This window comes from Sorex fumeus, unplaced genomic scaffold (assembly GCF_029834395.1).
Source record: "Sorex fumeus unplaced genomic scaffold, SorFum_2.1 ptg000037l, whole genome shotgun sequence".
Lineage (NCBI taxonomy): Eukaryota > Metazoa > Chordata > Mammalia > Eulipotyphla > Soricidae > Sorex > Sorex fumeus.
In genome coordinates, this window is record NW_026606094.1 from 70,737,753 (window position 1) to 70,760,705 (window position 22,953).

Here is a 22,953-nt window from a genome sequence, read left to right on the forward strand (position 1 = left end):
CATTGTGCATTGTGCATTGTGCCTCACCAGTGTCCCCAGAGGTTATCATGTATATCTCTTTACTTACAGCAATGAGTTCTTGTTCAGAGTGATAATTTCCAACTATCATTGCCTTAGTGTTTTTTTCTCTATCCTAACTGCCCTCATCCCACCCTTTGACACCTCACACTTCTAGTTCTATGCCAGATAGAAGACAGTGGAATTGTAGAAAAATCAAGATGTCATATCTTGCAGAGGAGTCAGTTTCCCTAAGAGACATACTGAAAGCCAGGCATTACGATAGTCATTCTGGTACAACTTTTGTTCTTTATTGTTCATATGTAAATTTAGATCTGTTCACTCACTGAACAGGAACTGAGGACCTATGTCTATTTCTTAGGTAGATTAAATCAAGTGTAACCAAGTGGCTTACTTTTTTAAGAACCCACTTGTCTTTGAATAGATCTAGGACTTCTCTCTGTTCTCAGAATAGCAGTTTGTTCTAAAATTCACTAAAATCTCTATCCTCTTAAAATGTTCACCAACCACTGGATTATAAAAGAAAATCAATGAGTCAAAGGAATGCAAATATGTGGTGTATGAAATAAAATCATTCTATAAATGTGCATTCATTAAATTCTTCATTTAACAATAATAAATTGAAGATTCGTTCTGGTAGAACTGTAATTAATGTATGATTTAGATATTAATAAAGTAAAGGCTAGCAGAGAAATTGCTGAGCTTCGTCTCTGAGAGTTGTTTGGCTTTATTAACTGCAAAATTGAATAATAACCCAGTACTTAGGTGTACTTCACTTCATTTTGGAAGTAATACACATATGTTGACAATGGGCGAGTGAAATCAAACACCAAATTCTTTGTTTATGGTAGAACTTTTGAAGTCTATCTATGATACCATCATTATTTCTGAAACTTCCTTGCTGATTTTCCAATGTAGAAGAGTATTGTTTATACTTTTCTATTGAGCACAATTCTATTTTGTTTTTAAAAATAATTACATCATTTCTAATAACCAGAATTATTCTTTTTGTGATACCATGACAAAAAGCATGAATCTATTTTCTTCCATAACTCGTGGGCTTCTCCTCCCTCTTCAAGGTCATCTCTTCCTTCAAACCTGGTGGCCTTGCTTGAAATTTTATTACCAAGCCAAAAGTCTGAGGGAGAAGAATACATAAATTGCGAAGCCATCAGAGTTCAGCAACAAGATGAAATTTTAAAGGAGCGTATTTTATCCCAAGTGATTAAGTCAGCTATGATTTAGTTAATTTTCTTAGCAATGATCCTGAAACAAATGTGAATTTTAAGATCCATTATTGCTATCTAGAGTTAAGTGATAATTCTCAGTAGACATCATGAAACCTAGAGGGGAAATCTGGATGTTAAAACAGTGTCAGTCTTGCCCAAAGTTAGCTTCAAAATAATGTTATTCCCATTTCATGGCACTCTGGGATAGCTGTCCTACCCATCCCTATTTCTCCTCAAGTTAGGCAAGTCTTTCAGGATCCAACAAGTCGTGGATTGTGATAAATTCCAGCAAGATAAACATTAGCTAGTTGCTTGCTTGGTTTGAGTTTCACTAATTCAGTGGTTTAATTTCAGAAATCTTTGCAACTTAGTCAAGTAACTGCTGGGCTTGTGGGTTTATGTGGGGAGGGTGGGTGGGTGTCAACACACTTGACCATTTGACCAGCTCAATCTATCTGCTACTTGTGGGGAGATAGGAAAACATTCCATTCACACTGGTACCTTGGAGAAGCCCCTGGTGGCAATTCTTTCAGATTTTCCCCTCTCGTTTTTATGTAGACAACCTCTTTCTTGTGGTCAACTCAGCAACACTATATTATGATGTTATCATAGTCCTTTCTGGAACCAACCCCAGCAGCTGGTTTTAATTAAAACCTTTCTGGAAAGAAGGCTCCGATCTTCTCCACGCCCCCACCCACCCACCCAACTGAATTTCAAATAATGTTTTATTCGGCTTGGTTCCCCACAGCTTACAAAGCACAAGCCATCAGGCTGCTCTGGAAGTGGAAAAGAAATAGGGGTTGGTTTTGTTTATTGGGTTTTGGTTTGTTTTGTAGTTCCACAAATGTTTCTCATTGCACAAGTGTGTTGTTACTGGGAAGAGAAAGGTCCCGGGTGGGTGTGGGTGGGTGTGCCCCACGCGTGTGCATGCGTGCGCTCACTCAGACCCACGTGTATGCGTGCGCCATGGGGCAGCAGTGACGCCAGCTCGTACCTGAGTTTCCAACGGCCCACTGTGACGCAGAACGGAGCGCATCTGAGAATGGCTGGGGGACTGACACTGGTCCCTGCCAGTCGGGGCGAGATCCATTGCGAGTTTATTACCAGAACTCGGGTCTTAAGCTGTCCACCCACCCTCTGCAGGGAACAGTGAGCTAGAAGCTCGTAAAGTACACAGACCCTAGGAAAATGACCCCGTTGACTGAAACCAGCTGTGTCAGGCTTCTCGCTGTCTCTCCTGATTTGCTCTCAAATAAATGAATGTGGTAGAGGACGCTAGAAAGTAAACAGAATCATTTTTCCTTTCTTGCAGTCACACCTCAGTAATAGCCCTGGTTTTTTTAGAGCTGAAAAATATATGTTTATTTGCTCATTAATTTCCCTCGCTTTCCCTTGCCTGTTCTTGGCATTGGGTGGAGAGTTATTTGAAACAAGACCCAGTTCAGCTTCAAAAAGAAAAATCATTTCTGAAAAATACATCTTGGACTCATTTCGTGGTCATTTATCATCTCTGAGAGAGTGTGGTACCAATAACTATATATTTGGTGCATTTTAATGATTTACAGTGCAATGGGCTTGTTGGCACCACGGTATAGGAAGGCAAAAGACTCTTTAGGACATTGCAAAGTGTAACAATCTGTTTCTGAAATTTAGAAAATGAAACAAAGCCTATGTAAAGTGACAGGGTGACAATTGTCAATTATGCTTTTCTTGAAAGGTGATGTACCTGGTTACTGGGAGAACAGACTGAGTATCTCTAGGGGGTGCTTGAAGATCTTCGTTACCATGTATACCGTATTTTCCCTCTCCAGTGCTCTGAAAAAGCTTTAATTTTTTGTTGTCTTCCATTCCCTTGGGGTAGGCAGGCAAATAATGATGTCTCTAACCTGGTACCTAACACATAGTAAAAGCCCAATAAATATTTGTTGAGTTAATAAATAGTTAAATGAAATGTTATAAGCCTTAATGGCATTATTGTCTTGGCGTGAAACATACAAGAAGAGACTTGAGGCAATCAAGTAATTTCCCTGAACAGTACAAGCTAATTATTTGAGTGATGAAGATCTGGTGCATAGTATTTATTTGTCAGGCTCCATTTGCTCCTAATTAAAGGTGGAAAAGTTGTTTGTAGCATCGAAGGGATAACATAGCAGCCCACTGCTAAACAGCTTTTCAATTTTCCATGCTGCCTTTTAGGGGAATTGTATGAAAATGAAGGTCATGCACAGCCCTTTTGTTTATTGGGTTTTCTTTTTTCTGTAAATATTATTTAGAGAGCAGGCGGGGTGTAGAGTGGGGTGCTCCTCTCTCAGCCATTTCACAGACCATCTGCTCGCCCACTTCTTCAGTCAGTTCTGCTGACTTTGGTTGATGAATAAAATCATCCTCCCATACAAATGCCATCTGCATTGATGCAAGATACAAATTTGCATCCTCCTTCTAAGTCTCAGAAAGTTTCGTTCACTCTTTCCTTCGTGCATCTCCCCAGTATGAGTCTGAACATTGTGTCCGATCTATAGCAGGCTCTGTGCTAGAGTTGTGAATTTAACTGAGCAAAGTCCAACAGGGTCCCCACTTTCATGGAGCTTACAACCTGGGATGGTTGACAGATATTAAAGAAATAGTCATACCACTAAAAAATTCACAACTGTGAATGAAATTTTAAAAAGCATAATATAGTTTGACTGGAACCTGTTATCCTCAGGAATTAAATTACACCAAGAAATCAGAAATAGTTTCATTTAGGAGGAGCCTGGAGCTTAGAGCTGTAAAAGTGAATGAAAGGATTGAGTCTTCCAGGAAAAAAAGTGTGTCAAATGAATGTGGCAAATGCTGATAAGAAGGCAGGTCCACTTTTGAAGCAAGACCCCTTTTCAGGAGGGAGAAGATAGATGGACTAGATTAAAACTGTTAGGCAGGGCACATAAAATAATCCAATTCTGTACAGTTGGATAAAGAAGGCAAGTCCAAAGAGATGACTCAATGGGCTGAGTACTTACTTTGCATCCAAGAGATCCAAGTTTTATCCCTGGCATCATATGATACTCCCAAGTATAACCAGGAGTGACCTCTGAGCAGTACAGGAAAAAAAAAGATAAAACAAGAGATACAATCATGCTAAACTCTGTTTAATTCTTTTCTGTAATTGAGTTTACTGGAAGTTCTTGCCACCTCGCTTTCCCTCTGCCACTTGAGGAAATATCTGCATCTTTGCTTACTTGCATGCTGATAAGATCCAATACATAACTTGCTATTGGATCCCACAGAAAAGTCATCGTACGTACTTTTTTGTGTCTCGAGCTCCTTTTCTCAAGATGATGATAAGGAGTTGGCATAAGATATTTATTTAGGTTTTTGGCAACATGTATACAGCATGCCTTCTGGCACCTTCTCTACTGGTTTAGAAAATGGCCTGGAGGAAACAGCTTGACACATGAGTTAGCCTTTATTTCAGCCTGGCAGGAGTGTTCTGGCAGCGAGGTGAGTAAAGAGTTTTGAAACACGTAGTATGTGTTCAGTAATTCTAGCTGCTTTCCCTAGTTATCATTGCTAGTACTGAAGATATATTGCTAAGATGGAAAAGAAATATATAAAGTTATAAATTATAAGGGCTTGTACAAAGGTTTTCTTAAAATTGTGAGGAAATGTTTTCAGGAACATGGTGTTACTTCTGAGAGGAGAACTATGGTTCAGAGGGAGAGAAGCAGATAAGTGGCTTTTGCTTTTTCACTTTATTTTCATTCCTATAGTAGTGGACATTTTTTACTATATAGTGTTTAATTTTTAATAATTAAATAAAAGAGAGTAGTTATAAAACTTATTAATACTGTCAGTGTGTAAATTCCAATATAATTTTTTTATTATTTCCTTCACTTTATCTCTGGAGATATAAAATATAGAAACCTTTCTCAAAAAAAATATATAGATATATATTGCTCCAGCGGGCCCAGTAACATGCAGGAGCGATAGCACAGTGGTAGGGTGTTTGCCTTGCACACAGCTGGCCCGGTCAAGCCAGGTTCGAATACTCCACCCCTCTTGGAGAGCCTGGCAAGCTACCGAGAATATCTCATTCTCATGGCAAAGCTTGGCAAGCTACCCGTGAGATATTCAATATGCCAGACACAGTAACAGTAACAACAAGTCTCACGATGGAGACGTTACTGGGCCCGCTTGAGCAAATCGATGAACAATGGGAGGACAGTGCAATAGATAGATAGATAGATAGATAGATAGATAGATAGATAGATGATAAATATGACATTCAGTAATTCATTTGGATTTTGCTTATGCCATTTATATACTAGCAAAACACTTTTTTGTTTTTTTTTTTTTTTGCTTTTAGGGTCACACCCAACGATGCACAGGGGTTACTCCTCGCTCATGCACTCAGGAATTACTCCTGGCGGTGCTCAGGGGACCCTAAGGGATGCTGGGAATCAAACCCGGGTCGGCTGCCTGCAACGCAAACGGCCTACCCGCTGAAGCAAAACACTTTTTAAATTTCATGCTTTTATCGCACTGTTAGAACTTTATTTCACTTATTCATCTTGACATAATGAATACAGAGAGTTGTCTGGAACATTCTTCACCCATCAAATAGAGTAAAGTAATTGTTTTATTACTTTTTCTGGCTTCATTGTACCTTTAAGAATTGTTTTAAATTTTTATAATGACCATTTTTTATGAAAACAATACAATAATTTCTAAAACTTGGAGATGAGGAATATGAGTTCATTTTTCTGCATAGTTGTAAACACTCTATACAGTATCTAGTTTTCCTAGATATTCAAGAAGCTTTACCTTCCTAAGGATGGTCATTTTGTAGTAGTTGTTGTTTATAAAAGAGCTGGCAAGTGAATTTGACAATTCCTGAATCAAGATGTAGATGATGTTTTCAATAATACATAAAATTGTGTTGGAAAATACTGCAGCAGGTAAGGCACTTTCCATGCATGGGGACAACCTGACTCCATATCCTGGCACCCCATATGGTCCCCTTCATCCTACCTGGAGTGATCTCTGAGTCCAGACCCAGGAGTAAGTCCTGAACACTGCAGAGTGTGATCTAAAAACCAAGAAAATTTAATAATATCTAAAATTAAAGTAGTCTTCCAACTCTCCCTTTCTTTCCTTTTTCAAAATGCATGTAGTAGCTTTATGAATAAGGGATTTCATTTCATTGAATTAGTGTTTATCAATAGTTTGTTCAACTAACAATCATTAATATTGCAAAGTGTAGGACACAATTGCATCGATTATCCTTTAAATGTAGTTCTTCCTTTTCACAATGAGTACACACAACTATGTGTAAATCAGATACAAAAACAAATCAGGAGAGTACTTTGAGTTTCCTAGTACGTGTCTCATGAAACCAATGTGAAATGCCAGCTAGACCATCATCTCTGCAAAAAATACAGTTCCAGTGGGTAGCTGTATCATACAATGCTTAGTACATAGCGTCCCTTAAGATGTGATGATAATTGTCTCCTCATAGGGGAAAAAAAGGTTTTTGAAGAACTCACACTGAGTTGATTCCTGACTGATTATTGCTATCAAGGCCTGCAAATGACTGCCCAGTCCATGGGCCAAATCTGGCTTGCTGCCTAGTTTTTAGAACAAGTGAGCTAAGAATGTTTGGTGGGTTTTTTTTTTTTGCATTTAAAAAGATTTGAGGGGAAGATCAAAAGTAAAATAGATGTCATGTGAAAATAATGTTCAGATTTCCTATCCCTAAGTTAAATTGCATTGCAACACAACCTGTTCATTTATTTACATATTATTTATAGCTGTTTTTGCACTTAAAGGGATAGTTGAGATGCCAGAAAGATATCTCCAAGGGCTGAGAGTTTGCTTTGCATGCAGGAAGTCCAGGCACTCCCCTGTACTCTGAGCACTGCCAGTGGTGACTAACAGAAATCCAGGAGAAGCCCCTAAGCACCACCAACTGTGGCCCCAAAAATTCTAAATTTCTTTCTTAAAGTTGGCAAAGTTGAGTAATAGCAACCTTGTATAATATCAACCTTTATAATGTGACAATATTAAAAAAATTCTGCTTATGCTTTGGTTTCAGATAAGTTCTTCATGTTTCCATGTGTGGCTGTCCTTGTTTTCTAGTTAATGGCTAATAACATTGTGCTAGAAATATTCCTTAACTATCATTTTGGCCATGGTAAAGCTGTAGGATTTATTTCTCCTTGGTCTTCTAGTCTTTCCTCACCTCCCTTCTAAAATCATCAGAAAGTTACTGTGTGAAGAAAAATAGATTATTTTGGAGAAACCAGGAGAAATATCATAGCAGCCAATGAAGAGACCTATACATTCCCTCCAAAATTTAAGGCTTACTAACCTAATTTGAAGTCCTAATATTAGAGTAGTACTGGTTCTAAATCCTCAATTTTGCAGTTATTTTGTGTCTAAGTTGTAACACAGAACTACGTCAGACAAGTCCATTATTCTCCACCAAGATAATAGCGGATGGCTCTACTAGGTTTGTTCTCACACTAGGCTATCAAAAGGACAAAATGAAAAATTGAATTATGGGAACTCCCTTTGCATAATATTATCTTTTTTAATGTATTATTTATTTATTTTGGTTTTTGAACTGTGCTCAGGGCTTACTTCTGGCTTGGTGTTCAGGGATCACACCTGGTGATTCTCAGGAACTGTGTTTTTGCTAACTATGGACCATATACCTTGGCAAAGATTTAACCAGGGCCATTCACATGCAAGAACAAGTGCCTTCACCCCGCTAGTATCTCTTCAGCCTCAGAATGTAAATCTGAAGTATATATCATACTCAGTGGCAGCTACTTAGTTGAATTAATAATTATGTACAACTGATATTGATCCACCTATCTACTATAATATGAAACTTATAGAAAAGATCTCCTAGTATTATAAAAACGTTAATAATAGCTCCATACCGTATTCTGAAATTGAACATGAATCATTTTGATTCCAAATCCCCATCATGATCCTGAGTGAACTCAGTTGTCTCCTCCTGTTCTGTTCTGTTTCAGAGGTTGAAGGCCGCGTTGACTCACCACCCTGCTGCCATGTCAAATGGGAACATGAACACCATGGGCCACATGATGGAGATGATGGGCTCCCGGCAGGACCAGACGCCGCACCATCACATGCACTCACACCCGCATCAGCATCAGGCACTGCCAGCCCATCACCCCTACCCGCATCAGCACCAGCACCCCGCACACCATCCGCATCCTCAACCCCATCACCAGCAGAACCACCCGCATCATCACTCCCACTCCCACCTCCATACACACCCAGCACATCACCAAACCTCGCCACATCCACCCCTGCACTCCAGCAACCAAGCACAGGTAGATCTTTTTTTCTTTGCTCTTTTCTCTTCTTATGAATAAGGCAAATTCTTGTGTTAGCAATGGGGTGGGGACTATTGACAGCAACTTTATTTGACAGACCAGGTGTTTTTATCTGACACTCTAGGGAGTGCTGTTCATTTCCTCAGAGATTATAGGTTTCTAATGGACCTACAAAATCCTAGTTTCTATATTCAATACAGTACATTTCAGGACTCGTAACTCAGGGTAACTGTAAACTTCAAGTGCTACAAAATTCATTTTCATAGTGTGTTACAAAGTTAGCCCTAGAAATAAAACAGTGACTGAAGTAGCGGGAAGAATATAAGTTAATGAGAATATAAGAGTGAGAAAGAGAAAGTAATTCTAACCATGGTCTAGCTGCAGTGCTTTATTGCATTATAGACACCGTTTGGGTCAACTGTAAAATAGTTAAATATAGTGGGCAATCTTCTGAGTAACAATCAATGTTATAAAAAAAATGAACAGGGGCCAGAATAGGATACTTGCCTTACACACAGACAATCTGGGTTCAATTTCCTATTGCCTATATGTCCCCCCTCCCCCGAGCATATAGGGTTTTCTGAGCGCTGAGCTAGGAGTAATATGAGCACCACCAGGTATGGTCCCAAAAAAAGAAAAGAAAAGAACAATTCCAGGAAGATGGAAAGGGTAGGTAAAGGATGCAAGGGCCTAAGGTACTGTATGAACTGTGACGAGATGACTCAGCACCCCCCAGTGGGAAATGTGTTGGAGGGGCAGACAGAGTGCCAAGCTCTGGGATGATCAGTTGAAGAAAAAAGCCAAATCCTAGGGATGGAGAGTCACCAGGAGTGGCCAGAAAGAAAGCCAGCATTTAGTCTCAAAGGAGAGAGGGTTGGGGGAACCAGGCAGACGCTATGTCACCCAGACCAAGAGGAGAGGTGTGTCCATGTGCCCCAGTACATTTTAGTTTAGTTTAGTTTAGTTTAGGCCTAGACACTTTGCACCATCAAACAGGATGACCTTTGTCCGTCTCTCCACCCATGCCACACTGGCAGGTTCCATCCCGCTGGGTCAGAATGGTATCCAAGCTGGAGACGGCCGAATAACACTTATTCACCATCTCTTCCATCGTCTGCCTCTAAACTTCACATCGGACCATTCTTGGAGCTCTTGAATTCGCTCCTCTAACATACAGCATACAGTGACAACTATCCACAAAATGGGTCAATGGATCGTCTACAGCTTTTTAATATATTAAGCAGATAAGCCAATTAATTGGATGAACTAATTCTAGCAGAGTTTTCTATTGCTGTTATTTGTAGAAAACTAATTGCAGGCTTTAGAGTGAGAAAGTGTTTTCTCACATACTTTCTATGTGACTGTGATAAGTCAATTGAGCTTTTATAGCCTCAGTATTCCTATCTATAAAATGAGGATAACTATAGACTTACCTAGACTTTCATGAGTATTAAATAAAAGAATCTCTGTAAAGCCCTCAGCATAGTTTTTAATACATGTCAGCCATGATTAATTTCAACTAAAATAATGTTGTAGAAATTGAGTAAGTGGTTTAGTAATTGAATGCTATCTAAAGCATTTTTTTGACCAAGTGAAAATTGTAATTAGGAGAAAGAAGACTTCAAAGTCAATGATAGACAAATATATTCATGCTCTACTCGTATTTTTTAAGAAAAAGGATAATATCCAGTTTAGGTTGACTTTGTAAGCAAGTTATGTCACACACAAGTTCAACAGTTTATTGAACATTATTCATTAGCTAATTACCAGTTAGCCAATTGCCCTTTATTTTAAGTCAGTAAGTGGCTAATTGTATATGCAATTAGTTAATTGGTATTATAATTAACATAGAGTTGCTTTTATATTTTTGTTAAAAAGAAAAAAATCAGGTTGGTGTTGTTAAGATTTAATTAAGGTCATTTAGATAGTATTCAAATGCCACTTGTAAATTTTATTAACATGACAGCAAACTGAGATATAGTCACGTTATTTAATTGTATAAATATTAGAAAATAATAGAATATTATTAAGAACTTTCCAACTCTGAAATTCTAAGATGGTTTGGAATGAATTATTTTTTAATCATAATTCATTATTTTTGAACAAAATTTTAGTGTACATGCCAACAAAAGTTAATTTTTTAAATAACCAATAAGTATCCATCATTATTAGGGACATTAATCGTGGTCTTAGGAAAATTCTGCTGTTTATTGTGATTTTCTTGTACCGAAGTAGATGACTTTGGAGTCCTGATGTTACTTTTGAGTACCAGGAATTTCTCTTAACCAAATCACACCTAAATTTCTGAACCTGGCCTGAGCTTGAAACTCCATGACTTACCCTCTTGGTGAAGGCACAAATAGTCTCAAGAGACAAAAACTGGATAAAACTAGTAAGGGAAGATGCAGTACAGTTTTAATTTTTATTATGCAAGATCCAGTCAATAAAAACTGAAACTCAATTTTGCTGTTCTTGTCAGTTTGATGTATTTCAGTTATGGAGTTGGAATGTGGTAGAAAATGTTGCTGGTCTGAAGGTTTCCAAAATTTTTCAAAACTTTTGGTCATCAGTTCTGCAGGCTAAAGATCTGTTGTAAAATACCTTTTTAAGTATTATGACCATAAGTTTGAGTGACTGAGAAATGGGAGGAAGGAAAATAAAAGAAGCCTTATTGAATATAAATGAGGGAAGAAATGAGATACATTGAGGAAAGCATTAGATATCTCCAGATAATCTGCCTCATGGAATAGAGACAAAAAGAAATGAAGCTATTTGTGTGGGAGTTCCCAAATCCATGGACAGAACTGAACCCTTTATCAGGAAAATATAAGTAGATTAATTTTTTTAAATAAAGTGCTTTGTTTTTCCTAGAATTTCTTTATAATTTTGTAAAATTATAAATTCACTGTCACTGCCATCCCGTTGTTCATTGATTTACTCGAGCGGGAGCCAGTGACGTCTCCATTTGTCCCAGCCTTGAGATTTTAGCAGCCTCTCCTTACTTGTCTTCCCCAACGCTGCTGTATTGAAGGCTCTTTCAGGGTCAGGGGAATAAGACCCATTATTGTTACAAAATTATAAATTAAAATTTATAATTTGTATTTAAGGTGAGGCACAACCATCTCTCCGTAGTCTAGAGCCAGTCAGGGAGATCACTGAAGTAGAAGAGCTCATGCCTCATATTTACAGGCCCTGAGCCCTGTCCCTGACACCACATGCCACTCAAAACACTCAACACAGGCCACAGGCCACAAACCTCTGCCCCCCCTACCCAGTACTGCTGAGTGTGGTCCCAATTTCAAAAAAGCCATCTTTCCTCAGCACACACACACACACACACACACACACACACACACACACACACACATACACACACACACACACACACACACACACACACACACACACACCATGTGTGACAGGTACTGTACTGCTTTGGACAGACATTGCGTGGTTTCATAGGCTCGGCTTCCCAAGCAACTAGAAGGGCTTCCTGTCTCTCCTGCTACCTTATGCAGAATTTTGCCACGAGCAGGCAGACACACCTGGAACCAGCAGGTCCAGCTCTTCAGCAGCATTAAGAACTATGAAGTGCTGCAAATTTAGTTTTCATTTCCAGGGTTTTGCTGAAGAAGTCACAGTGGCAATGATGCCCCTGATCCAGGAGCTTGGTGCAGTGCCCAGAACATGAGGACGAAACAGTTGATACTGCCCTGGTCTTCCGCAGATAATAGAACTCTCATCAATATTGGTGCAAACCCATTCCCCACAGCTCTGATTTTCCCTTATAACCGTAGGTTGGCAATTTCAATTTGAAAGGCACCTTAACTGCTGTTAAAGGAGGAAAAGCATTTCCTCTGCCACGATTCTGCCAAGTGCCTGTCAGGGTAGAAATCTATGTCACCATCTTTCAACGATGTGTTCCTCTATCTGGCCAAAACTATAGGGAAGATAAACTCAATGATGCTTGCTACTTCCAGGAGCGTGAAATTTCATGGTTCACTGCATTCTTAGAAAACAAGTGTGATACGTTTACAAAAGTAATGGGCTTTCTGTCCTCTGCCTTCTAAGCCCTGCTTGGGTGCCTCCCTCCCCCTCGCCCCGCATGACCCTTCCCTAGCCTGTCACCCGCTCTTTCTCTTTTCCAACAGGTTTCACCAGCCACACAACAGATGCAGCCCACCCAGACCATACAGCCCCCACAGCCCACAGGGGGCCGTCGGCGAAGGGTGGTGGACGAGGACCCTGATGAGAGGCGGCGGAAATTTCTGGAACGGAATCGGGCAGCTGCCACTCGCTGCAGACAGAAGAGGAAGGTCTGGGTGATGTCACTGGAAAAGAAAGCAGAAGAACTCACCCAGACAAACATGCAGCTTCAGGTGCAGGCCTCTGTCTCTCTCCTCAGGACTCAAAGGCCCTGTGTCCGGGCACTATTTCCTGCCGAGCAAGCAGCAGCTGACCTGAGGAGCCCACATTAGCCTACAGTGTAGTCGCAGGCTGCCTCCTCCTGCTTGGTTAATTCTAGGGCACAGTAACGGAACAAAGCAAAACAAATCCGAATCCATTCCATTTGAAATTAGTCTGCCACTGACGTGAGGAGGGAGAACCCATGAAACCAAATTTCAGGGCATGAAACCACGGGTTGTGGTCAGAGATGCCAGCACAGGTCCGGCGATTGGTCTGTTGTGTTTAATCTTTTGACTCAGTGTCCCTTTCTACAAAATGGGTATAATAAACTTAGTGAATCGTTGACAGGAAAAAGGAACTAATGGCTACAAAGCGGTTTGCACAGTGCCTAGTAGCTAATAAATCTTCTGCAGGGAGGCAACTGTGACAGGCAATAGGCAATAGGATTGCCCAGGATCTTATGGTAGATGAATAGAGAGGGAGGGGATAATGGATAAATAGAGATGAAGTTTTGTTTTGCTTAATGGGAGCAAGAGAGGTTCAAAAAGGCCATGTTTTCATCTTGTTTTTAAACTCAGCAAGTTTAAACTCTTGCATAAACTTAGTTTTCATGGTAGCCTTATTTTCTAACAAGTCCACTTGGGGGTCTTTGAAGGGATATTAGGACCAGATTTCTCTAGTGGTTTCTGCTAGACAAGGGAAAATGGCAGCTTCGTCCCTAGGGACCACAGTCCAAGGGAGAGAGTAATACAGCTGTAGAACACAGGCAAGTGTCAGCAGGAGCAGAGAGCATGACTATAGAATGAATGGGCGAGGGCGAAAGGCTGCCCCAGATGGGAGGATTTGCTCCTTAGTAGTTCATTGGCCAGGCCCACGTTCCCCTGCCTGCTTTTCTCTGGGTCCTCAGCAAGGAGCAATCTCTCCCAAGCCTGTTCAGAATCAATTCAATCCCCGTGTCAATGGCCTTGGGGACACCCAGGGTACACACTGAAGGTAGACAAGGAAACTTTGAGTTATTCATGGGCTAGACATCTCATAATTCATGAGCATTTACTTTTTCCTCTAAATGTGTCATTTTAGGAAATACTAAGGGGCAAGAGATACTAATTTTTCCCACTAGTTTGTATGCTTCACACTGGTGGGACTGAGTCTTTTTCATCACGATCTCTCCCCAAGCTATTCTCTATTTTAATACAACACCCTGGATTATAAATTCCTTATCTATATTAAATAATATCTGCTGGTTGGACAAATGAATGAGTTCTTCATCTCTGGAGTGCTCAAGTGGTTGCCTTACCACTTGGCCAGGATGTGATTGATGGGAAAGAACCTAGGGTGGGGTGGGGGTAGCTAGACACAGATACCTTGAAAGATACCCCAGTTTAAAAGTCTGCAATTCTAGAGCCTTGCAAGCACATTAGTACATGAGACACTTCTAGGTGGAACACAGAAAGTCTCTTTTATGATAAACAGCAATCACATTTTACCTTAGGGATTTTGAACACTAATTAGACACCAGATCTTCAGCTTTGCTAATATTACTTGTAAGGACAAACTTAAATCAACACAAATGAGTTAATTTTTAAAGTATGCTAAGTCCATTTTTGAAAATTTTGGGTATTATATATGAGCCAAGTAAATATAACCTCTGTGGTGCTCTAATGACTAAAATATGAAAATCCTTGGGGTTATTGTCAGTTCTAAGGTAGACAAGGACCTTGAAAATATACAGGTGTTCTCAATCTTGACGTGGATGACTTTGAAGTTTGACAAGCTTTATTTTGTCCTGTGCATTCTGGACATATCCTTAACCCTTAAAAATAGCGATATAAATTATGGATCATAGCTTGGTGCTTCCAGAAGTATAGAGAATAGCTGAAGAGTAGAAAGCTAAGAGTGAAATATTCTAGCAGCTACTGACCTAGATGTCAGTAACTCGGTGCCCCCCCTTCCCACCACGATCCCCTTGCAATAGCCTAAAGAGTCTCCAGATGTCACAAATATCCCCTATGGGAAAAAAATCACTCATGGTTGAGAATCACTGCCTTGGATAAAAGAACCACCAAAGACCAGTTAACATGTATCTGATCTCACAGACATTTTTTAAAGTATTTTTTTTTTAACTGAACCGAGTTCTTACAGGAAGACTTCAGGGTATCAGCTATGGTCCTTCGCATGAAAACAGGGACAGATCCTAGCAGAGGACAAAAAAAAATCTAACCCAGGTTGACAAAGAGGCCAGCTGCCTCATTAGTGACATGCACATATTTATTACTACTGTTACCAAACAAGAGGGTAAATTTACCTTTTATTTGATCCTAATCCATGAATGTTCACTGTTTTAGAGCCAAAATGGCTAAGGACAAAAAATAACCATATTTCACCATATAATGATTACATCCCTGTTGAATTTTTTTTCTGTAATACTGATGCTTTAAAAAAAGCTTTACATAATAGTTAGACTCCATTTATTTGCAAAAAAAGTAATTACAACTGCAACACTTATGCGGTATAACATAGTAGTAAAATTCTAGTACCCTCTTCCAAATTAGAGGGAAACTATTGAAGAAATAGGTGCAGATATTGGGATAGTTAGGTGGTGTCTGAAGAAGGGACCCTCTCTAAACGGACTGAAGTATTGGTGTTTTCCAACCCTGCTTTGCTGAAGAGGTACAAAAATCACAGCCTTGGGTGTTTTCTGTGATGCTGAACACTGCAAAGGATGCTCAGTGATGCAGGATCGGATTTGCAGTCAGCCACCTCTGAATGACCCTTTCCCACTCGCTGGACCATTGTCAAAATAAAAAGGTGTCTCTCTGGAGTCCAGTCCAGAGTCAAATTTTAAGCAAACAGAAATAGAAGGTGCTAAGCAAACAAACTTCAGCGAGATGGAATATCCAAGGTCTGGGTGGCCAGCTGCCACTTTGGAGTTGTTTTCCAGCATAGAACCTTCTAGTTAACTGCAGGGTTTCAGATGTGGAAAACCAGACCTAAGTAAACAAAATCAAACTTCCAGACTTGTCTCACAACAAAATTCTCCTTTAGAGGTAAACACAGGTAGAGAAGCTGAGGGAACTTGAGAAATCACCCAATCTGACATTTTACATATGGAGCAAGACTCTTCCCAAACTTCAAACAACCAGCCCAGATGACCCACGCAAATCTCTTGTGAACCTAACCCATTACTCTATGACTTTTTTTTATTCTAGAAAGTTCTTAAACTAAAGGAATCTACATTCTTTCCTTAGGCAGAGTGGCTAAGATAACTCTAAATCTATCAACTGCTGATGTGAATCATTTGTGTTCAATAGATTATATGGAAATCATCTGGTCACCCATGGAAATAATTGCTTTTCTTTTTTTAGTGCAAAGACACATGGCCTAAGTCGCTGTTGAAATTTTAGACATACAGGCCCAGGTTTGGGATTTGGCAAGAGAATAGGCCAGATGGGAACTGTTGCTTGACAAATTGAAAGTTCTTTGTTTTAGAATAAACCAAACCTGGCCTCAGCTCACACACACACACACACACACACACACACACACACACACACACACACGGATAGGAGGCCCCATATTGCATGGCCCATTTTGATAATTATTTTTTTGGCATAGACTACTGCCTGCATAGAAAAGCATTTTGGGTTTATCATATAACAAAATGACATCCCTAAAGCCAAAAACTGCAAATGTAGCTATTAGGAACTTCTTGGAGTGTTTGCTTAAAGTATATTATTGTAGTATTAAATGTCTCTATAGGGGTACTGCTTCATCCCAAAGCAGCCTTGTGGGTTTAAGAACAGATTAATCTAATTGCATCCACCCCCTTACAGTCTCTCTTTAAATAACTATCTATTTTAGAGCAGCAAACCCAAAATGACTTTTTTAAAAAGGGGAAATAAGGACTGATTTTAGCAAGAGAATCAATACTGGTTATTAATAGTTTGCTTTAGCAGAGTATTTTTTATTTGAAGACCAAGAACTGTTATTATAACTTACCCAGGGGAGTGAAAAAAAATAGTGATTTGCCTCAATTCATAAAGCAAGGCAATTCAAAGTAAGAAAATACCTCCAGAAGTCCTGGTTTTTATTTCCTTAGCAGAGCTGCAGGCCATATTTGATTTCTTTCATGCGTTTTGAAACATTTGCTATCTGGTTGTTCTCTTCCAAAATGAATTCAAGGTGATTCTACTTAAGTTACCTTGAAAAGGTTTTTACTTAAAACATAGTCTAGCATTTGGGCCTCTCCTAAAGTCACTCAATAAGAAATCCCAGGGATGAATGTACATGTGTGAAGCACAGGTTCCCGCTGATTCCTTCCAGCTCACTTTCGACCTGGTAGAACCAGGGCCTCATTGCATAATCGGGTGAAGCCTCTCACAGAGGCCTGCACAGTGGACACAACATTGCCAACACACACCAAGCATTGCACGAGAATGAATCTACAGATCATTTTCTCACCATCTGCCCTGATAAGATTTGGTAGGACAGGAGCCACTCAAATGGACTCCCTTGTAAATCCTACAATTCAAAGTATAAGTATATTTGAGACTACAAAACGTAGTTCATTAAAGAATAAAAGGCAAGATTGAGGAGCTGGATCGATAGCACAGAGGGTAAGGCGTTTGCCTTGCATGCGGCCAACCCGGGTTCGATTCCCAGCATCCCATATGGGCCCCTGAACACTGCCAGGAGTAATTCCTGAGTGCCGGGTGTGACCCAAAAAGCAAAAAAATAAAAATAAAAGCAAGATTGAGTCCATTAATTAGCCAATTGGTTTTCTCAGCTGCAGGCAGCACAGATCCAGGATGGAGATAGTACAGTAGGTAAGGTGCTTGTCACAAGACATGGCTAATCTGGATTTAATTCCCAACATTTCATACGGTCCCCAAGCACTGCCAAGAGTGATTCCTGAGTGCAAAGCCAGGAGTAAGCTCTGAGTGCTATTAGGTGTGACCCTAAAACAAAATTTAAAAAAAAAAACTAAAAAAAAACCCAAATTATGTTGGTCTATTAAGAATGTGCTTTTCTATCCACAGACAAAAATAGAAGGTCTTTTTCTTTTTTGACTGTGCTGGTGACCAAACCCACAGCCTCATTCATGAAATAAAAGCACTCATCTGCCGAGCTGTATCTTGGCTCCAAGCTCATCTCTTTGATACGGGTTTTAATCATAGGCCGAGACACCTCATTTGTTGTTCAGAGGGGTGACGGATGCTGTTATACTGTGACCTCACATGAAAGTGGAAGATTGATTGATTGTGAAGCTGCTTGGGCTCATCCAAGTAATAGATGCAGTTAGGTCCACGTAGAATCCCAAAGAATGCTAGTTGCAGAGTTCTTACTCCATTCTTTAAGAACCATTGTCAGCATCATCTGCCTCAGTTTCTCATTAGGATATGGGGGGTCCAGTACTTAGGACTTCATCAAAGTACAGGAGTTTCTAGATCACAAATGAAAATGAAATAAAGTTTCATTTTGAAACTACAAAATTACACATTTTAGCTTTCTTTTTCTCATTTTCTTTCCTTTTTGGGGGGTAGGGGCAGGGGGGAAGGCTTACTTTGTCTTTTACTGGGGATGCCTTTTATATCATGGTCCAAAAGTGACTTTCATCTAAACATGCTATTTCAAATGGGGTAGGTTTTAGGGAAAGCAAACAATGCTGCCTGATTTCAAAACAGTATAAAATCAGAGAGGAAAAAATGAGTGTTTAAGTCTAAAATAAATCGTCCTATAAATAACATTGTCCCACTGGCCCTAGAACTAGCAAGGATCCCTTTCATTTTGACAGAGCCTCTTATCAAACAAGTTCATTTGGAGACAAGTTGTAGAATTCTCCTTCCTAAATGTTCTCGTATTTAACAATCTGAGCCAGCTTATTCTACCAGTTACTTACACATAGATGTCGCTTAATTGATACAAATTGTAACACCAGTGTCAAAGTATTAAGCAGTTTCATTAATGCTAATTTCTCAAACAGTCCTTTTTATGTTGTAGAATCCAAAGGTAAAAGAGGAAAGATTTTGTAAATAAAATTTTATTATTATTTAGTATGATGTTGTTTTTTCAATGCATTCTAAATTGACTTGGAAGTGAGAGATATTCTCTAAAACAGATTTGAACAAAACTGTTAAAATCAGGGGGCCGGAGCGATAGCACAGCAGGCAGGGCATTTGCCTTGCATGCGGCTGACCCGGGTTCGATTCCCAGTATCCCATATGGTCCCCTGAGAACTGCAAGGGGTAATTCCTGAGTGCATGAGCCAGGAGTAACCCCTTAGCATCACTGAGTGTGACCCAAAAAGCTAAAAAAAACTTTTAAAATTAATTTCTAGAACCCATATTCACTTTTCTACATGATAAATACATGCCTGAAGAATCAATTTCAGATTAAAAGTGTAGACACAACTTAATGACAACCACATTAAGACACACTTCTATATGCCTGCTTTTTAAAAATCAGCTAACATGAAGAGCATAACATGTTGCCTAATAGCCACAAATGAACAGAGGCCAGAGAGAAGGTACTTTTTATCACAATTATAAAATGGATTATTTGTAATAGTCCTATGTTTACAGTTGAATTTACTGAGTAAAGGCACCTGGGATCCATGGATTTTTACATTTCTATTGGTCAATACAGTGTGCCAAGTACATCATTCTATGATGCCAAGTACACTTTCTATAAAGTAATTCTTTGTGAATTACTTAAGAAGACTAGAGATTGAGTCACCTGTCTCAGTAAATAATAAAACCACATATATACACAATCCTTGACACCCTGATATTGGCAGGGGTGGGGTGTGGTTATAGACTGAAATATGCTGAACTAGACAATTAAAAAGTCTGGCCTAAAACTGCATTGCTCCTTGCCCCCTGGAGCTGACTTATCCCCCATACAGTACCAATCATTGCTCAGAGTCCACCAGGCCTCCTGCTATGTGGACAATAGGTTGAAAGTTGTGCTGTGCTAAATAATAGTTCATCTAAAGCTTTTTTGGGAAAATATGGAGGAGACTGTTTATTCAGAAGGCATTTTCGTTTAAAGCCACTCCTCCTGCCACACAGTTCTGCCCAAAGTATGTCATCTGTGTCATCTTTCTCTTCTTCCCACTCATAATAATCTGAAGAACTTTATGCTATGTTATCTGGCAGGAGACACGTAATAAGGTCCCAGAGCCCATCACGTAAAGGGTGAGAGCTGACCTTTAACAGGCTTAGCCCTCGCGTTGAAAGCAAACCCTGCAAAATGTCAGGGCCAAGTTAAGCACAGTTACAACTTTTCTAGTGTAGTCAACTAAATAATATTGTTAATGTCATGTAGGCATAAGAGAAGAAGTGCTTGTTATTTTCACCATGGAAAGTGTATGACGGGGTCTTGGGTTGGTCCATTCAATGTAAATTTGATGTTTCTTTCCAGAATGAAGTGTCTATGTTGAAAAATGAGGTGGCACAGCTGAAACAGTTGTTGTTAACGCATAAAGACTGTCCAATAACAGCCATGCAGAAAGAATCACAAGGATATCTAAGTAAGTCATTGACTCACTTGTTTTAGCATCTGTTTTATTTCCCACTAATTCTTCATAGGACTTTATTAAAGAGAAAAAGAAAAGTGAGGGTTTTACACCCAAGCAAATGTCATACTGAATGGCTGCCAATCTCTTTTACCAGAAGAATCTTTCATTTCTGACCTCTGTCCGTCACCATGCTCACCTTACTTCCTGATTATTTCTGGCTAGACTTTCCCTGCTATTCCACGTTGTAAAATTCTACCAAATTCTGCAGCCAGTAGGAAAATAGGTTGCTGGGGCCCACTTACCCCTGGGCTAGCAGAATCCATGGGCTGGAGTATCTGCATTGGGCAAACCCCACTTGGTGTCTCAGGATATGTTGCATGTTATTCACTGGGCTGGAAAGCTAGTGACTTTGTAAAATCCACTATGTAGAGTGGATTCCTTATCTAGACCTTTATTTCTGTATGTTGAATGTCAGTAGGTTAAATACTAGTTGAGTAGGGAGGGTGGGGGGAGCAGAGATTCATGGCTGAAGGTCAATTTATTTTCAAATAATTTTTTAGATTGAGCAACACAGATTCTCCCACCACATGTGAGTATTTTTCCACATTTGATATCTGGATGGCTATTGGAAACTTCAAGATGGGGACGGTCACATGCCCAGACTCAAACACATCCAATTCATTTTGCTGAGATAGAAAGCATGGCTTTGCTTGTAGCTATTAAGGGGGAAGGCATAGCTCTGTGATGACAGTGTTTTTGAACAGTTTTGAAATTAACCTCCAGAAGCAAACGTGGGTGACCTTTCATGTGAATGCCTAGTGATATCCTTGAGTAGCTCACAAGTGCACCCTCGAAAGCTATATTGGTGTGTGTGTACGTGTGTTTTTTCCTAGGTCCGGAGAGTAGTCCTCCTGCCAGCCCCGTCCCTGCTTGCTCTCAGCAGCAAGTTATCCAGCATAACACCATCACTACTTCCTCTGCCGTCAGTGAGGTGGTGGGAAGCTCCACCCTCAGCCAGCTCTCCACCCACAGAACAGACCTGAATCCGATTCTTTAAAATCCAGGGCTCAGACCTTGCCTCCAAGAAGAGCTGCGTCCTTTCTTTTAAGGGCATTTTTCGAATTAACTCAAACCTGGAAGACACCTCTCACCCTTCAAAGACTGGCTTTCAACTTTATAGTCATGATGGAAATGTTGTCTTTTATACTTAGTTCTCTAAGCAAAAAAAAAAGGGTGGGGGGAGTTATGCAATTGATATCTATCAGCTTGGGAAATGCTTTGGTGCTTTTCTCCAATTTTCTGGTACCAGTGACTTGTTTATAAATGGAACTCTTTCTGTATATAGCCCTGGTTTCATTCTTATCAGTTCAACCCTTTGCCTGTACTCGATTAAAAAAAAATGGCAAACAAGAAAGAAAAACCCACAGCTTTTAGCCAAAATGAGACATAATAAAAATAAACAGATCCAAGGTAACTGGTTGAGAAGTTTGAGGACATCATAACACATATTGAGTTGTGCTATGATGTCATCAAAATCCCAGAGAAACACAGAGCCTATTCCAAACTTTTTTTAAATTTTCACATAAAAGACCATAGGATTCACTGATGTACAAATAAAACCATCAAGCATTAAGCATCTCACCATCCTCTGGGTCCACTTCCTCAACTATCCAACTTTCCCACTCCATTTCCACTTTTTCTTGGACTTCTTGCTTACTCTTTAATTTTACTTTCTTCTGTTTTATTATCCTTTCTTAGCATTACATATCAATAAGAAAACAATGTTTGAGCTTTTTTAAAAAATTGTTAAACAAAACCTCAAAAATATGGACCTTGTCTTTTCTTTCCTTGCTCGTGATCCACAGCTGGAGTTCATTCAACTCTTGCTTCTTGCAAAATAGTAACCAGGAGATGTTTGATGTGCCTGATTTAATGTTTTTAATAATCAGAGCAAATAAAAGGTGGATTAGCTGTAAGTGAAGCTCTGGTGAATGCCAGCTGCAGGGACACTAGGGAAGGGAGCTTTGTAAGCCTCGATTGTGAAAGTCCAAATTATGATGCGGGGCTCTATGTTCACACCCTTGAATTACAACTGGTTTTATATGACCTGCCTATAATGTTGAAAATCCATGTACTATGTAATAATTCAGAAGGGCTCTTATTCACTACACAGATTATATTGTTCAATCAGCAGCTGCTAATAACCTAACTTGTTTTTTTTTTCTTAAGCCTATGGAACCTGCTTTGCTGTTCTGGTGGGTAGTGGTAGTCTAACTACTTGGAGTAACAAGGAGAGAAAGAAAGCCCGAACAGTTAGAGCACTCTTGGCTGCTGAAAAAACCCCATGGATATGATTACTCCCCCCTTTTGAATAGTTCTGATTTATATTTGCAACAACCTATGTGGACTTGCCAATTAAAAAAAAGCAGAT

At 39.6% G+C, this 22,953-nt stretch overlaps 1 protein-coding gene across 2 annotated transcripts in view; it reads left to right on the forward strand.

The window, feature by feature from the left end:
- CREB5 (cAMP responsive element binding protein 5) overlaps positions 1 to 22,165 on the forward strand; it is a 474,076-nt gene extending 451,911 nt beyond the window's left edge. For both annotated transcript variants that reach the window (XM_056117946.1, XM_056117947.1), the window contains 4 exons: positions 8,270 to 8,593; positions 12,748 to 12,975; positions 20,426 to 20,534; positions 21,416 to 22,165. In XM_056117946.1, coding sequence (XP_055973921.1) covers positions 8,270 to 8,593; positions 12,748 to 12,975; positions 20,426 to 20,534; positions 21,416 to 21,579 — 825 coding nt within the window. In that variant the 3' untranslated portion in view covers positions 21,580 to 22,165. The remainder of the gene's footprint in view (positions 1 to 8,269; positions 8,594 to 12,747; positions 12,976 to 20,425; positions 20,535 to 21,415) is intronic.
- Positions 22,166 to 22,953: the final 788 nt, after the last annotated feature.